This window comes from Xyrauchen texanus, chromosome 25, assembly GCF_025860055.1.
Source record: "Xyrauchen texanus isolate HMW12.3.18 chromosome 25, RBS_HiC_50CHRs, whole genome shotgun sequence".
NCBI lineage: Eukaryota > Metazoa > Chordata > Actinopteri > Cypriniformes > Catostomidae > Xyrauchen > Xyrauchen texanus.
The window spans coordinates 1,880,415-1,899,312 of NC_068300.1; the positions used below are offsets into that span (position 1 = coordinate 1,880,415).

An 18,898-nucleotide genomic window follows, 5' to 3' on the forward strand; every position below is an offset into this window, starting at 1 on the left:
ATTATTCGTGCAGCTGAGTTCTGGTCCTGCTGAAGTTTATGAAGAAGTTTGGAAGGAAGACCAAAGAGGATAGCATTGCAGTAATCAAAATGTGATGTAACCAGTGCATGAATAAGAATGGTAGTACTGTTCAATGTGAGAGAGGGACGAAGATGATTAATATTACATAAATGAAGTTAGTTATTAACATGAGCTTCAAAGGATACGGTGCTATCAAGGACAACACCCAGACTCTTAGCCTGTGGTGAAGGAGAAGCAGTGGACTGATCGATAGTCACGGTCGAAAATCAGTTTCTGCCAAAAATAGATGTGGTTCTTCCAAGGAGAATGTCGTTTTTCCACAATTTAATTTGAGAAAATTAGATGAGAACCAGTTTTTAATTTCAGATAAAAAGCTGGAGGAAGGAAAGAAGTGTGTTTGGAAGACAAGTATAACTGGGTATCATCGGCTTGGCAGTTAAAATTGACACCATGTTTCCAAAATATATGACAAAGGGGCAGTAAATAAGAAATAGAAGAGGGCCCAACACTGAGCCTTGTGGAACGCCAGTGATAACTTGATGATTTAGATCTAAAATGTATGAGTTGTATGAACTGAGTGCGACCAGAAAGATACGATCGAAACCAAGACAGGGGGTGTCCGTAATTCCAACTGAGTCCAGCCTGTCTAGGAGGATTTTATGGGAGATCGTATCAAAGGCCGCACTCAGATCAAGAAGAATGCGTATTGACAGCTGACCAGAATCTGCAGCCAACAGCAGATCATTAGTCATTTTGACAAGTGCAGTTTTCGTACTATGATGTGGAAGTAAACCCAATTGAAATTGTTCAAACAAATTATTAGCTCAAAGACAATCATGAATCTGAACTGCAACACTCCTTTCCAAACAAATTTATGAAATAAACGGTAAATCTGAAATAGGACAACAATTATCAAAATTTGTAGGATCGGCCCTGGTTTCTTGAGTATTGGGGTCATTGAAGCAGTTTTGAATGATATAGGAACCAAACCAGAGGACAGTGAAGAATGAACGATCTCGGTGATTAAAGAAGACAAAGATGTAGTAGTCCTTTATTGTCACATAGTAACCCAGTGAAATTGGCCATCGACCTGTCCATACAAACATACATATGACAAGGGGGTAGACAGGACAGGAAGACAGGGAATTAGAAAGAAATACAGCATGACATGGAGGAGAGGTGGAGGAAAAAAAAAAAAAAAGGCAGCCCCCAGACTATGCTCCTTAAGAAGTACAGTGTGGGAACAGAAAAAAAAACACCTCAGCAACATTAGCACATAATCAGTACACTCTACAACATGAACAAGACTTGCAACAGGGGAAGGGATTGGGGGTGGAGGTGGCCCAGCACAGGCAAGCAGCCATCCGGTCCTGCAGCCATTTTTCGGCGCTGGTCACAGACCCGCCTGTCAGACTGGGGGTACAAAGCGGCGAAGGCAAGGGATAGGGTATCGGGCAGATGATTGCATATCTGTACATATATGTAAGAGTTCATGTGTGTGTAGGCCTGGAGAGTCGCTATGCCAGCATCTAATCTAGGTGCCTCAGTCCGCAGGGTTGTCATAGCGATACACAGCAAGTTGCCATGGAGACAACCTTGATCAGGTCCCAGACATAGTCAACAATCACCAGGTGTCTGGGGAGTCGGGAAGGAACGCAGAGTGGTTCACTGCAGTGCTCTTCCGGGGAGTTGTTGATCCATCAGCTGCCTTGGCCAAGGCCAGTGCTGGTTGAGGGCGGCGAAACAGATAAGATTGGGATTGTTTGGTCTTGAGGCGAGAAGCAGCTTCTGATTTACACGGCTATTCATCTGGTCCATTTTGGTCTCTGAAACGATCCATTTGCCTTTGAAAAGCTGTGAGCTTCACCATGATGTTATCCGTATTTTGGTTCATAGACCCAGTCTGAGTGCAGACAGCTCTGCCCACTGTTTCAATCATGACGGGCAGCCTTGTGAGGCTTTGGACAGCTGTCACCGTCTTCTTAACTCCCCGATAAACCAGGGCAATGCCTAATCCAATCAGCAGAAGACCTGTTATCATGGTACCGAATAGGTAGATATCTTCAACGTCCTCCACGGAAAGAGCCGCCAGACACACGACCCGCCACCTCTCCCACGCGTCCATCGTGTAGCCAGCTGCAAACGTTCCGTCAGGGCAGTCAGGTTCCCCCGAACCCAAGCTTCTCGTCGAGAAGATGGTGTTGAGAGACCAGTTGATCAAATCCATGATGTCTTAGTTTGGAGAGCAGTGCTGAGAGAGTCTCTCAAAGTACAAGACAGTAGACTAGATGTGACGAGAGGAGCAAAGCAGGGAAGGTAAGGGGAGGGAGAGGGTGACAAAATGTGACCGCCTTCGTTGAGAGCCAAGAGAAGAAAACTTACTTTAACTAAATATGTTGGAAGAGGACCAAGCTGACAGGTCTGTATTTCCAAATAAAAGGGGATCTCTCATCAACAGTTGGAATTTTAAAGATAGAAAATGCAGAAAGAGGTAGTTTAAAGGAAACAGAGTCTGACAGTCCACAACCATCATAATTTAAAAGACTTCGGTGACATACAGTGAGGAAAATAAGTATTTGAACACCCTGCTATTTTGCAAGTTCTCCCACTTGGAAATCATGGAGGGGTCTGAAATTGTCATCGTAGGTGCATGTCCACTGTGAGAGACATAATATAAAAAACAAAATCCAGAAATCACAATATATGATTTTTTATCTATTTATTTGTCAATCAGCTAGAATTCTGACCCTCAAAGACCTGTTAGTCTGCCTTTAAAATGTCCACCTCCACTCCATTTATTATCCTAAATTAGATGCACCTGTTTGAGGTCGTTAGCTGCATAAAGACACCTGTCCACCCCATACAATCAGTAAGAATCCAACTACTAACATGGCCAAGACCAAAGAGCTGTCCAAAGACACTAGAGACAAAATTGTACACCTCCACAAGGCTGGAAAGGGCTACGGGGAAATTGCCAAGCAGCTTGGTGAAAAAAGGTCCACTGTTGGAGCAATCATTAGAAAATGGAAGAAGCTAAACATGACTGTCAATCTCCCTCGGACTGGGGCCCCATGCAAGATCTCACCTCGTGGGGTCTCAATGATCCTAAGAAAGGTGAGAAATCAGCCCGAACTACACGGGAGGAGCTGGTCAATGACCTGAAAAGAGCTGGGATCACCGTTTCCAAGGTTACTGTTGGTAATACACTAAGACGTCATGGTTTGAAATCATGCATGGCACAGAAGGTTCCCCTGCTTAAACCAGCACATGTCAAGGCCCGTCTTAAGTTTGCCAATGACCATTTGGATGATCCAGAGGAGTCATGGGAGAAAGTCATGTGGTCAGATGAGACCAAAATAGAACTTTTTGGTCATAATTCCACTAACCGTGTTTGGAGGAAGAAGAATGATGAGTACCATCCCAAGAACACCATCCCTACTGTGAAGCATGGGGGTGGTAGCATCATGCTTTGGGGGTGTTTTTCTGCACATGGGACAGGGCTGACTGCACTGTATTAAGGAGAGGATGACCGGGGCCATGTATTACGAGATTTTGGGGAACAACCTCCTTCCCTCAGTTAGAGCATTGAAGATGGGTCGAGGCTGGGTCTTCCAACATGACAATGACCCGAAGCACACAGCCAGGATAACCAAGGAGTGGCTCTGTAAGAAGCATATCAAGGTTCTGGCGTGGCCTAGCAAGTCTCCAGACCTAAACCCAATAGAGAATCTTTGGAGGGAGCTCAAACTCCGTGTTTCTCAGCGACAGCCCAGAAACCTGACTGATCTAGAGAAGATCTGTGTGGAGGAGTGGGCCAAAATCCCTCCTGCAGTGTGTGCAAACCTGGTGAAAAACTACAGGAAACGTTTGACCTCTGTAATTGCAAACAAAGGCTACTGTACCAAATATTAACATTGATTTTCTCAGGTGTTCAAATACTTATTTGCAGCTGTATCATACAAATAAATAGTTAAAAAATCATACATTGTGATTTCTGGATTTTTTTTTTTAGATTATGTCTCTCACAGTGGACATGCACCTACGATGACAATTTCAGACCCCTCCATGATTTCTAAGTGGGAGAACTTGCAAAATAGCAGGGTGTTCAAATACTTATTTTCCTCACTGTATATATCGTTTACAATGTGCTTATTGGTATGGGCCATTGAAAAACACACATTGGTCGACCACCAACTGTGACTTCTTGGGAAATACTCCTTTACATGTCTATATAGATTACTTGCTTTGTTTAAACTTTTCCCAAATTAATCGCAGTCGTACGTTTTTCTCCAGTATGGATACTCTCGTGTCTTTTCAGATTACATGACTGAGTGAAACTCTTTCCACAGTATGTGCACTTGTAAGGTTTTTCTCTAGTATGAATTCTCCCGTGTCTTTTCAGGATATGTGACTGAGTGAAACTCTTTTCACAGTGTGAGCACTTGTAAGGTTTTTCTCCAGTATGGATACTCTCGTGTCTTTTCAGATTACATGACTGAGTGAAACTCTTTCCACAGTGTGAGCACTTGTAAGGTTTTTCTCCAGTATGGATTCTCTCATGTGTTTTCAGGATATGTGACTGAGTGAAACTCTTTCCACAGTGTGAGCACTTGTAAGGTTTCTCTCCAGTATGAATTATCTTGTGTGTTTTCAGCTCTTGTAACTGAGTGAAACTCTTTTCACAGTGTGAGCACTTGTAAGGCTTTTCACCAGTATGAATTCTCTCATGTGTTTTCAGGTGTTGTGATTGAGTGAAACTCTTTTCACAGTGTGAGCACTTGTAAGGCTTTTCACCAGTATGAATTCTCTCGTGTGTTTTCAGATTACATGACAGAGTGAAACTCTTTCCACAGTGTGAGCACTTGTAAGGTTTCTCTCCAGTATGAATTATTTGGTGCCGTTTCATGCTGCTGGCTGTAATAAATGTCTTCCCACATTCAAAGCACATATGAACTCCAGCAAAGGTATGAATTTTCTGGTGCTTTTTCAAATAGGACAGGTGTGCAAAACATTTCCCACAAAAAGAACACTTGTAAGGCTTCTCATTAGTGTGAGTTTTCAGGTGTTTTCTTAGGTCTGAATCCTCAACAAATGCTTTACAGCAGTTATCATATTCAAATGGCTTGTCGATGCTACAGTGATGTCGGACATGCTTTTTGAGAGAAACTGCATATGCAAAATATTTTCCACACTGATGGCATGTGTAAGGTTTCTCTCCTGTGTGAATTTTCATGTGTGCATTAAGATTTTTTTTACATGCGAAATTCTTTTCACACTGAGAGCAAGTAAGAGATTTCTTTGCTGCTCTTCTTTGAGGATTTTTTGGTGAGAAATTATTTTCAGTCTTTGACCAACACAAAGATTTTTCTCCAGTTGTGAAATCATGATGTTTCTTCTCTGCTTCATTCAGCTCTTGATGTTCCTCTTTCACGTCCATCAGCTCTACAATAAACAAAGTAAATTAACAAAAATCAGTTCGAGAGGGACAAATGTATTTATTTGTGCTGTGCAAGGTCCATAGATTCATACTAGGGGTGTCAATTAGCTAAAAATAAAATGTTTATATCAAAATTACATGACATGTCATTGCATCATGCCATTTACAAGATGAACGAACCATCAATGTATGAATTAACGGTGCAAACCCCTTATCAAATGATCAGGAAATTAGCAAGAATTGAACAAATAAAGTAACTTCGTATGAGATAGTTGTTCCCTTTTGGTTTCTTTAAACGTTTAAACCTTGTAGATACACTTTTTACAGAAAGAAGAGTCAATGTTGTTCCACTCAATGTTATTTTTCTTTCTTGAAATAGTCTTGTATTCTGAGGTCTTGAAATCTGCTGACAGTTTTTGTTAGCTTTTTTCCCCCAACTTTGATATCTTCAGCAGGTGGTCATCCCTGTATGAAAGGCTTCGGGCCTTCCGGATCCGTTCTTTCTGGCAACATCACCTGTTGTTTCAAAGCGCTGACCAATTCTCTTAATAGCTGATAGAGAAATCGGGATCTTCTCTGCCTTTTTTGTAAACTTAAGAATAGCTACATTTGGCCTGACGGAGACCAGCTCCGTGGTTTCTGACAGCAACCCCTGCATGATATTTAGCATTTTTGTGGAGCAGACTTTATGTGTGAATGGTTGTGGACAACATGGACCAATGACAGTAAGGAGGTGTTCAGCAGCTGGTTAGAAATGTTCCTAAACTTTTGCCCAGGCGAGCTGTAATGAACCACCAAAACAAACTGATGAACCCCTTTTTGACCAGATTTTGCTCTAAATGCCATCACACCATTAGTTTGTTTTTTTAGATTTTGTATGAAGTATATCGTGGCCATAAGTGTATTATCTGAAAAATAACTTTAAATTGTCTATCAACTGGTGAACCATCCTTTAAAAGATATCATGTTAAAAAGGACAAATTAAGACTTTAAGCAAAACCCTAATCCAGAGTGACCGTTCCTGCAGAACTGTTTTGAATTTGGAAAAATAAAAAAAAGATGTACCTTAAAAGACAACTGAGCACTTCTAAACTGACAACACAAAATAGAGGGAAACTTTTTAGTATGAATTTCGAGTGATAAAATCATCTGCCAACAGATCCTGTCATGAATATGTAAAACAACATTACAAGGAGAAACATATCTGAAGGAATAAAATCATCATCATCATCATCATCATTACTCTGTTGTTCCTTTGCTGTGGTTTCTTCATAATATTCATCACTCTGTTGTTCCTCTACTTTGATTTCTCCTCTCATCTTCATCAGGTTCCTGCAGTCCAGCAGCTTCACTGAACACATCTTCACTGGTATCTGCAGCATCTGCTGTTCTCCAGTGTGGATCACATTCATCTGTTCTCTCATGATGAACATCTGAACACAAAAACATCATCATTATAATGGACTGACATTCATCAAACTCAAGATTATTATATGATTGTACACAAGAACAAATCTGTTATTGTGTACAAAATAACTTATTTAAAAGTTATGAAGATAACACATTGTTACAGCGAGAATAAACATTGTCTGAGATATTCTAGAAAATAAAAGTTGATCCTTTACAGGTTTGGAGTGTGTAATAATGGAGAGATCAGTCCAAGGAATTGGACAGGTTTGTTAGGAGTGCGCATGTGCATGGAACAGACCGAATTACAAATATCATAGGGTTGAGCCAAACAACAAGCCAACAAAACATTTCTGGGAGTACAGTGGGAAAAGTGGCCATTTATAAACACCGCTGTAAAATATGAGTTTTACGAAAAGGGAAACCCCACTATTGAAGCGCAATTCCACTAGAGGTCAAGATAGAAAGGTAAGGAAACAAACACAGAAAGAACTCTGGAATATCTGGAAATAAAGCAAAGCAACAGATAATAAAATACTGAAATCTTCCCCAGTACCCATGTTTGTTATTCACAACAGTGTTGTGGGGAAATTACATTGCTGTGGAGAAAGCTGCTTACTGACTGAGCTGCATGTATACAGGAGTACACTGCTTATACAGATCATGTATACTGGAAGTCAAGTCAATTTTATTTGTATAGCGCCTTTCACAACACACATCGTTTCAAAGCAGCTTTACAGAATATTAGCATTAACAGACGATAAGAACTGTAATGTCTATAAAGTTGATTAATCATCATTGTGTAATTTAGATAAAATATGATTTTTAATAGTGTTTCAAAATAATTAAATGATAAATTGTATTTATAACCCCAGTGAGCAAGCTGTAGGCGACTGTGGCAAGGAACACAAAACTCCATAAGATGTAGATTAATGGAGGAAAATAACCTTGGGAGAAACCAGACTCACTGTGGGGGCCAGTTCCCCTCTGGCTAACATTATGAATGTAATGTAAAATCAAGGTTTAAAATTATTAAACTAAGTGATAAGGGTCAGTGATTAAACATCGATTGTGTTTGAACTGTAAGATTAATGACCAAAGTCTTTGAAGTCCATCTTGATTAATTGCAGAAGTTCACATACATGCAATTGTCCTTGTTAATTGGCTGATGAAGGCTTTTGTTGGCAATAGTTAGTCTAAGCATTTCATTTCAGGATCATAGTCCATAAATAGACCGAGGTGATGCAGGTTGGAGTTGGCATAATTTCATCCTCTGAAGTCCGTCATAATACAGTGAGGAAAATAAGTATTTGAACACCCTGCTATTTTGCAAGTTCTCCCACTTAGAAATCATGGAGGGGTCTGAAATTGTCATCGTAGGTGCATGTCCACTGTGAGAGACATAATCTACAAAAAAAAATCCAGAACAATAATCTACAACAGCTCTTCTGATAACATTAGGTGTTTCATCAATATTATGTTGTCAGTGGAGAATGATCAGACTCCGGTCGCTGCCAACTCACTTGACGCCGAAAAGGCATTTGATATGGTAGAACGTGTTTATTTTTTAAGGTTTTGGAAATTTACTGGTTCGGGAATACTTTTATTAGATGGATAGGAGCACCCAGCAGGGTTGCCCTCTATCCCTTTATTGTTCTGTCTTGCCCTGGAACCATTAGCAGTCGCGATAAGAAGGGAAGTTGATTTTCCAGAGGTGGTTGCGGGAGGTATGGCACATAAGCTTTTGTTTTAAGCACATTACATTTTACTATAATGTATTTATTTATTATATAATATACATTTATATTACTTTCTATAACCCTGTACTTGCTGTACGTCGAACAAAACTAGATAGTGTTTACCTTTTCTTTAGAGATCAAATGAGGCGCATGCGCACACACCGAACTGTAGTCAGTAAACACGTGGTCACAACGTTACGACGAATGGAATTAAAAAACAAACACAAGAATAAACTAGAAGTATTTGAGTTTAACCACAGACAGACGAAAGTGTAAATAGACAACTGCTTCTTAAGTGTTTGTATATTAAACTAGTATCGTTATACCTGGCTATGTAAATGTAAAAGTCCAACAAAGGCTCGTGAACAGTGCAAACGAAAGAACTTCACAAAGTGTCCCGCCTTTTTATAACAAACGTGCATCAATTTAGTTTTTAAAGGGAAAATACTTTTAACCCATCCGTCTGTGCTCGTTCTCCCCTAATATAGCACATTATCGCCTTCTTTCAACTCATTTACAGTCAGCCGCTGGATTTAAAGAGCTCATATGTCCGAAATTAATCATATAACTCGCACATTTCTGTTCATTTCTCCTAAAATAATGCGTCGATGATAAGCTTTTTGCACGGTCATTAAAACGACAAAGAGAGAAAAATGTACAACATGCACAGAAAATATATAGATCAAAATAAATATAAACCTCACAACACTTACCGAAATGAGTTCTTCTTGTGTTTTCTGGAGGTTTTCAAAACAACAACTTCCACCAACAGGACTGGAGTGTTGATGCGCGTCTTCTTCTTCTTCTTCTTTGTTACGTTTAATGGCGGGTGGCAACCAGAATTATGGTGCATTACCGCCACCTACTATGTTGGAGTGTGGGTCAGAGCTTTCCTTCCCTTGAAGAAACAAAATAAATAAAACTAATAATAGTAATAATACTAATAATATTTCCTGCCCCTAAATTCTATTTATCAATCCAGTTTCTCTCAAATAACAGAATAACTTCCCTACTTCAATATCAAAAAATTTTTTTAGACTTAATTCTTCCTGTTCAAACTTTCTACTTTCCTCCCTTAATCCTTCCCGCTCTCGAGAGAATTTTTGACAGTGAAGAATTACATGCTCAACTGACTCCTCTATTTGGCAATGTTCACACACTCCTGAAGGGTGTTTATTTATTAAGTGCAAAGTTTTATTAAGCCTAGTATGTCCTACCCTTAGCCTTGTCAAGATGTTCTCCTCTTTATTGTTTCTTCTGGCTATCCTTCCTGTACCCACATCTTGCTGTAATATATAGAGATGTCGCCCTGTGTTTCCTGTATCCCAACTGTTCTGCCACTCCTTAATGATGTTTCGTTTGATTATTCCTTTAGCGTCAGACTTACTGAGTGGAACGCACAAGACCTCCTCCTGCAGCAGAGCCTGTTTTGCTAATGCATCCACATCTTCATTTCCCTTAATCCCTCTGTGTGCTGGAATCCACATAAATATTACCTGCATGTTCATATTTTTAATTCTGTACAATGTTTCATATATCTCATTTACTATATCTTGCCTGCTGTTAGATGTTGTTAAAGTATGTTCACTATGTCCTCAGTTGTATATTGTGTAGTGTAATGCTGTACTGTTCTGTGTTATGCATATGTTTATGTCACAAGAGGGCACTAAAGTGCAAGCTATGGAGGACGCGTTTGCGTCATTATGTTTGTCCAAGTAGATTTACCGTAGTTAAAAAATATATATTACTCTATGCTGTTCGACCGTGAGAATGATGTGTCTGCAGTTGAAAATAAATATGCCAAGAACGGCTAAAGATGACTCATCTCTATCGTCCACTCTTTTCCTCTGAATGCAACTCTAGCTGAACCATAACTCAACAGATGTAAATGACTGCAGTGACATTAATGCAGAGCATGAGTCTGTACATAAAATAACTTTTTTAATTTGTAATTCTTCTACCTTCTGTAATGCTATTACAATTGCCAACATTTCTGCTGTATACACTGATAGATGATCTGAAGTCCTTCTTTTACCAGAAACATGCAATGTAGGAATACTAAAACCAAAACCTGTTTTCCCTGTATTAGGATCCTTGGATCCATCTGTATATATTTGAACATATGTTTGATATAGTGTTTGTATTCTATCTTCCACCAGTACTGCAATATTTCCAAATCCTTTTTGACCCTGCATTTTTTCCAGGAAATATAAATCTACTGACACTGGAGGAAACAACCAAGGTGGTGTCACTGATAATGGCACTGTCGGGATATATCCTCCTTGATTTAATGCCATGTCTCCAGCTATTTCCTCACATCTCCATGCAAAGCATCCCCGTTTAGCTCTTTCACTCTCCCAACATGGGAGAAGTAACTTAGTTGTAGGATGTCGATCCCCAGAATGCCCTTGTAAATTTATCCAGTAGTGCATCATTAACTGCTTACGTCTAATGTGCAACGGCATTTCCCCCATCTCAACCTGAAGAGCAGCCACAGGAGTTGTTTTCACAGCCCCACAGCATAGTCTTAGAGCTTGAGCTTGCACCACATCAAACTTCTTTAATGACGTTTTTGCTGCCGATCCATAAGCAATGCTCCCGTAATCTAATACTGATCTTATCAATGCTATATACACATTTTTACTAGCAGCCCTACTTGCCCCCCATTCTGACCCTGTTATGCATCTCATCACATTTAGTATCTTTTTACACTTGGTATTTATCCTTCTAATATGTTCCTTCCATGTTAACTTATCATCAAACCACATACCCAAAAACCTAAAAACTTTTACTTGCTCTATATCTTGTCCATACATCTTTACCTGAGCCTCAACCCCTCTCTTTCTAGTGAAAAATACTGTCTTGGTCTTCCCAATTGCAAACTTAAATCCCCATGCAATTGACCATCTCTCCACCACATTAATTGCCTCTTGTATTTTACCTTTAATATGATTAATGTTCCTTCCCCTTTTCCATAAGGCTCCATCATCAGCAAACAGTGACTGTCCGAAATCCCCCTGCACTTGTGAAAAACATCATTAATCATTATGGAAAAGAGTATAGGGCTAATAACACTGCCTTGAGGAGTACCATTCTCTACCATGTATCTTCTTGAAACAGCTGTCCCAATTCTTACTTGTATACTTCTCTCATCCAAGAATCCCTTAATCCAATTATATGTCCTACCTGCTATTCCTATCATTTTTAATTGTATCATTACTCCCTCCTTCCAAACCATATCGTAGGCTTTTTCTACATCAAAGAACACTGCCATTACAGATTCTTTATTAACTTGAGCTTTCCTTATCTCGGTTTCCAAACACATAACAGGATCCATCGTTCCTCTACCCCTCCTAAATCCACTCTGATGAGGTGATAAAATTCCTCTTCTTTCCATATAAAAGGATAATCTATCTGTAATGATCCTTTCCATTATCTTTCCTACATGTGACGTAAGTGCTATTGGTCTATAATTCATTGGGCTTGACAAATCTTTCCCTGGTTTCCTGATAGGAATAATTACTGCTTCTTTCCACCCAGCTGGCAATTTCCCTAAATCCCATACTTTATTATAAAACCCCAGCAACTTTGTAGATGCTAAAACACCTAGATGTTCTATCATTACATAACAGATATCATCTTTACCCGGGGATGTTAATCCAGATCCTTTTATTGCCCTTCTCATTTCTTCCATTGTAATTGGCGCATCCATTATACTGTTACTATCCTCCCTTCTTTCAAGTAAATCTCCATATGCTAATCTTGTCATTGTCCTTCCTCTCTTGCCCTCCTCCGTTAAGTTATCGGAACTATGAATAAGAGTAAATGCCTTCGCTATCATCTCTGCCTTCTCCTGGTCAGACACTGCTGCTTCCTCCCCATCTTCAATATTGGATACTTCCATTCCTTCTAATTCCTCGCATACTCTTAATCATGTTCCACACATCTCCAACAGGTGTTGCTCTACCAATTTTGTTACAGAAAGTCTGCCAGCTTTGCTTTTTTGCTTTTCGTATAATTTTCCTAACCTTTGCTTGTGTTTCTTTATATTTAATCAAATTATGAAAATTATGTGTTCTTCTTAATACTCTGAGTGCTTTATTCCTTTCTTTCACTATTTTCCCACATTCATCTATCCACCAGGGAACTGCCTTTCTTTTAATTTTCCCTTTGCTTTTAGGGATCGATTCTTTGGCAGCTTGTAGTATTGTTGTTCTAATACTTTTATCAATCTCTTCTATTTCCTCATTTAGATCTATTTTGTCCATTTCTATCTCACACATATATTTAAATCTTTCCCATTTTGCACTACTAAATATCCACTTCCCCACTAATTCCCTTTGATCCTTATTTGTTTCCAATAAAACACTACACCATACTGGAAAATGATCACTACCTACCGATGAATCTTCAGATAGATCCCACTCACATATTCCCGCTAAATTCCTAGAAACTAAAGTTCAATCTAATGCTGAGATGTTCCCTGTATGCACATCTATTCTAGTCCCTCTCCCATCATTTAAACAAACCATGTTTCTCTCTTCTAGCAATTCTTCTATAACCTCACCATTTGCATCTGTTCTTATTCCTCCCCATAAAGTACTATGTGCATTAAAGTCACCACACACTACCACCTTGTTACCATCCAACCCTACTATTTGTGATATCTGCCCCAACTCTAATTTCCTACAAGGATTATAATATTTATAATTACACACTCTCCCTCATTCGTCCATATCGCTACACTAACATATTCTTGTTCTTTCACCCCTACACTCACTTCTCTGAATGAAATATCGTTTCCAGTAAATGTAGCACATCCTCCCCCTACTCCATCTTCCCTATCACACCTTACAGAGGCATATCCATCTAACCTGAATTCTAAATTTGGTCTCAACCAAGTTTCCTGTACACAAATAATGTCAGGTTTATTGGGAAGATCATCAATATACTTTTTAAATTCCTGTCCATTGGCCATCAAGCGCCTAGCATTCCATTGTAGCAAGAGGACCATTATTAATACTATCCAGTCCCTACTTGCTCCTGGCTTGCTTGACTGCTTAGCTCATTCCTCACCTCCTCCCATGTCAGCTCCCTGATATCTAGGTGATGAACTGCTGCTTTTACAATTATTTGTATTCTCTCCATTTTAGATTTAACCTCCATAGTTGCATTTATCACCCCTGCTATGAAAGTGACTAACTTCTTTAGATCAACCGTTACTATCCCCTCCTTTGCCTGGTCTGGAACTTTTGTATTTTGTGTTTCAACTCTGTTTCTTTCATCATTCTTACTAACCATTTTCACAGCTTCTGCATATGAGCTCTTATTTTGAATTTTAGCTCGTTGTACTTCCATTTCCCTTCTCATCACCTCACATCCACTGTAAGCCACACTATGACTACCCCCACAATTACAACACTTTGGTTGCTCGTGATTACAATGACCATACCAGTGGCGGCTGCTGGTCTTTCAAAGAGGGGAAGCTCATTTTCGGCCTACATTATAAACTTATTTAAATGTCTTTTATATGCCCTGTCAAAGTTAGACAGATCTCCAAACCCCACTTTTGACCAAACAACACATCCGTGAGATGGTTTCATCAAGAGGCATGGCCAGCAGTACATTTTATTTGTCACAGCACTTCCAGTCAGCCAGCTAACTTTGTCATACCAGGAGAGCTGAAAAGACCTGTTATTTTTCCCTATTTTTTGCACTAAATCAATCTTAGGTGTTGATCTGCCCTGCTGTTTAATTCTAATTTTTTCCTCGTAAGGAAGACTTTCAAATGGCTTCGCCAAAATCAGGTCGACAATATTAGCACCGTCTGCCATCGTGCGCAGTTTCACCTGTACGACGCTAGCCTAGCCTACTGTATGAATGAATGAATGAATGAACGAACGAACGAACGCTCTAAAACAAAATATATTAAACTTGGTAAAACTGAAACAAGGAATGTGGTGTATAATTGTGTGAAATGTATTATGCAAATTGACTAGCAATTTCAGCCAAACAAATATAAAGAAATAGGTTGCAGCAGTTTATCTTTCGACTACACTTGAGAAATCCATGATGGGACTGAGCTGAAATAGCTTCAGTGACTTCTTATAGTACAGATTCGCTGTCAATCAAAAGGAGATGCAGTCTTTCGACAGATCCTCCAATCATCACGCGAAGCCCGGAGTCCGGGCCAGCCCACTCCTCATTCACCCCCAGAGACGCTGAGCGTCTGTGGGCGGGACATAATCGCAGCATTTATCCAATGACCGTCTATTTTCGGAGCACTGAAAAAACTGTTCAGAGCAGCCCCATTGAAGTCAATGGACGCTCGGCTTCAACAGGGAAATGCACTGACGCTACGGGAATGTATGAGAAGTAAATCGAGTCAGCCGACCTGCTATATGTAATGTAGCTGATTCTGAACGAACTCGTCTTCGAGATGAACGTGTTCTAACGCATTTTTAGTCAATAAATTGTTTACACAATAGTACATATTTGACCATTATTTTTTTGACATTATAGGGGAAGCTGAGCTTCCCTTGCAGTCTTAAAGAAATCCCCACTGGACCATACTCATGATCTTCTCCACATCTTGCACAACTTCTTCTGCCTTTACATGTTATTGCTGTATGTCCAAACCTTTGACAGTTATAACACCTTATTGGCTTTGGAACATACTCTCTTACACTATAACTCATAAAACCTAGTGTTACATTCTTTGGGAGCACTTCCTCCTCAAACTCCAGAATCACAAGCTCACTGTCCTTCCTCATTCCCTCCTTAGTTATCTGCATCCTTCGAGCACCTTTTAGATATCCTCCTTTAAGATTTGCTTTAATTTCCTCTATTGTAACCCCGACTGGTACCTCCCATATCACTCCCTTACTCCACATGTTTCCTTTTTCAATTTGACTTGTACTTATTACTTTAAACCTCCCAATTTCTTTAATCCTTCCAGCCCGCTCTCTCTGTTCTTCATTTTTACATCCGATCATTAGATTACCATCTCTTAACACCTTGGCTACTACAATATCCCCGATCTGGTTTTTAATATAGTTGTTAATTTCACCGGACTTATTGACGAAACTCCCCTCTCCTCACCAAATCTCAATATGATTTTAAACTCTAGTCCTTCCGTACCTTTATCTTTTATTACTTTCCCATAATCCTCATTACTCCTCGCCCTCTTTGTACTGATCCCAGCAAAAGTATTTCCTCTTTTGTCCCTCTTTTTTCCACCTTCTTGACTTATATCCATACCTCCCTCACTATCACCCATATCAGTGTCCCTCCACTCTGACCCATTCTCAACATAGTTGTGCCTACCCGCTGCCTTCTTCATCTTCTCCATTTTAAGTTGACCTTTTTCCAAACTCCCACTTCCAGACGCTCCTTTCTCCCAGGATCATCCGTCAGTTCTTGTTTAAACGTTTGACCCATTCGCTCGAGCTCGCTACATTCCAGTGTAGCTTCACTTCCCAACGTCGCTGTTTGATGACGCAACCCAAACCTAAAAAAACAAGCTCCTCGTTGTGTCGGCAAGATACAACTCGACTGTGAGTTTTCATTCATTTCCTGTGGAAGAGGATCTCAGAAAAAAATGGATCGTTAAGATCAGGAGGGATGACTTCCAAGTCAACAAAAACACAAAGGTGTGTAGCATTCATTTCAAACCTGATGACTTTATGGAAGGGACTAGACTGAGACGTCTGAAAAAAGGTGCTTTCCCTACACTGTTTGAGTGGAACCATTACCAAGTGCAGCCGCCGAGGTCGAGTGTTTGGGAACGGCGAGAGAGACCGCTGCCCCTGATCCTGACTCGGACATAGAGCAAGATATGGACTTTGACGTGGAGAGAACTGGGCATGATTATTGTTCAGTTCCCGAAGCTGCAGCTGTGGACATGGTATTACATGAAAATGAGGAGTTGACGAGGGAGATAGAAGATCTACGGAAGCAGTTGGACCAGACCAAGATCATACTTCGCTTTGGTCTCCAGAGATTTGCTGGGTCCGATGAGGACATACGCTTTTATACAAGGTAAAATTATATTGCCTGTGATAAGCATTTGTAATAGCATTGCCTTTGTCTTGAAAACACTAGTTCACGTTGTTATTAAATATTATTGGAGTTGTATAAGCTAGCTGCACGTAAAAGTAGGCTACACCGACCAAAATAATAACAACAACATAGGCTAACATAATTATAAGTATGAATAACATCTGTTGTCTTCAACAGCAATCAGAGTTAGTTTAATCATACATACCGAATTCCATAATTTTCATGACTCGTGATGTATTACAAGATTGTTGTATCAGTTACTTGTAGTTCAGCATTCTTATTTCCTAAACTGGAAATTACTATACTATAAAGCTAAGTGTAAGTCTTTTATGCCATGTGAGAACCAATGTACATTTATTTCTTGACAGATTTGCAACCTATAACCACCTGATGGCCTTCTGGGAACTGATTGAACTGGCAACGCACAGAATGATTCGTGTCACCAACTCCAAAGTCACCAAGGAGTCTGGAAACACTCGGGCACTTCCTGCAATAGACGAGTTCTTCCTGTTCATGATGCATCTTGCTTTGGGCCTCAAGCAAAAGGACCTTGGTCATCGCTTCCATGTACATCAGGCCACTGTGAGCCGCATCATAACAACCTGGGCCAACTTCCTGTACTTTGTCCTGGGGTCAGTGTGCATTTGGATGCCGAAAGAGAGAGTACGAGCCCATCTGCCAGAGGAATTTCATCTTTTCCGAGACACACAGGTTATCCTGGATTTTACTGAGATCCGCTGCCAAACACCTTCCTCATTGCTATTACAAAGTGAGGTTTTTTCAAACTATAAGTCTCACTGCACATTCAAGGCTTTAATAGGAATGGCACCGCATGGTGCAATAACATTTGTGTCTGGACTCTATGCAGGGTCTATAAGTGACAGGAGTTGTTCAAACAGTCAGGGATCATTAACCTTCTTACCCCTGACATGGCCATCATGGTGGATAAGGGCTTCTTAATTGACAGCCTAGTGCAATGCAAAGTTCACCGGCCTGTTTTCCTGACCAAGGGAAAACAAATGCTACCTCATGAAGTGACACACACTCAGTCTGTGGCCAGGCTCAGTGTACATGTTGGAACGTCTTATCCGTCGAGTGAAGGAGCATAAGTTGTTTGACACAGTCATCCCCTTGTCCATTTCTGGTAGCATAAACCAACTGTTTACAGTGGCATGTTTGCTTGTGAACTACGAATGTGGACCACTTGTCAAGGCATTGAGCCACTGAGTCTAAAAACCCTCATCCTTGTTAATGTGCTATGGTAAATGTAAATATTGTATATATACTTTTGTAAAAACTATGGATTTCACACTCTGTTCATAACTCTGATCAACAGACAAAACTAAGACAGTGTTTCCTTATGCATTTTTTATTATAATTTCATAATGCATAACATATGTATTTATTAACTAGCCTATACAAATCTAAGTATATATGTACATATACATGTCTAATGTAATATAATAGATAGGTGTATATATATTATATTGTATAAATATAGTATGTGTGTGTGTATATATATATATATATATATATATATATATATACACACACACATACATTGTGTATATATGTAAATATTGTTTATAGTGTAAATAAATAAGAATACAATAAATATAATGCAGTATATTATAATTGAATGGACCACCAGTGGTATGTGGCCACACTGTAACACACAGTCATTAAATAAAGCATCATTTGTACAATTGTAGAAATTGAGAAATACTTCACTGGTTATCTAAAAATGACCTAAACACGCAAACACTTCAGTAGGTAGTGGTAAAAAAAAAAACAATGGTGCACATTACATCAATATTTTTGTATATACGCTCAACAAGCATGTGATTTTTATGAGTCGGTCTACATCATTTACCGTCAGACGAGGTAAGTCCTGAAGACAACGACTATAAAAGAGAGCCATATCTGTCTGTGTATAAACAGGAAGTTGAACCGGAAGTTGATAGCCTAGTACACGTGAACCCGGAACTGCGACGTGCATAGAGCCTGATATTTGTTCTCAAGTGGGGGGGCGACAAGATGGCGGCCAAGGTGGGTGATCTTTCTTAGTTGCGGACGTTTTAGTGGTGTTTTTTCCAAAAATTTGTTGATGGGATAAATTAATTGTCATACGTTATAGACTACATGAGTTTTACATTGGATTGTTAACTAGAAGATAGATTTTGGAATAGTTCCCCCTCAGTCGAATTTCGATTTCCTCTCACAAAATGAACAG

General features: G+C 39.6%; 1 protein-coding gene across 10 annotated transcripts in view; it reads right to left on the reverse strand.

The window, feature by feature from the left end:
- LOC127618565 (gastrula zinc finger protein XlCGF26.1-like) overlaps window positions 1-18,898 on the reverse strand; it is a 105,400-nt gene that overhangs the window by 17,534 nt on the left and 68,968 nt on the right. For 4 of the 10 annotated variants that reach the window (XM_052091093.1, XM_052091091.1, XM_052091095.1 and 1 more), the window contains exon 2: window positions 6,702-6,891. The exons of 4 other annotated variants lie outside the window; for them this stretch is intronic. In XM_052091093.1, the coding sequence (XP_051947053.1) occupies window positions 6,702-6,891 (190 nt within the window). Of the gene's footprint in view, window positions 1-6,701; window positions 6,892-9,317; window positions 9,503-15,930; window positions 15,945-18,898 lie in introns of those variants that run through there. 2 more of the 10 variants (XM_052091090.1, XM_052091098.1) reach the window with 2 other exon arrangements.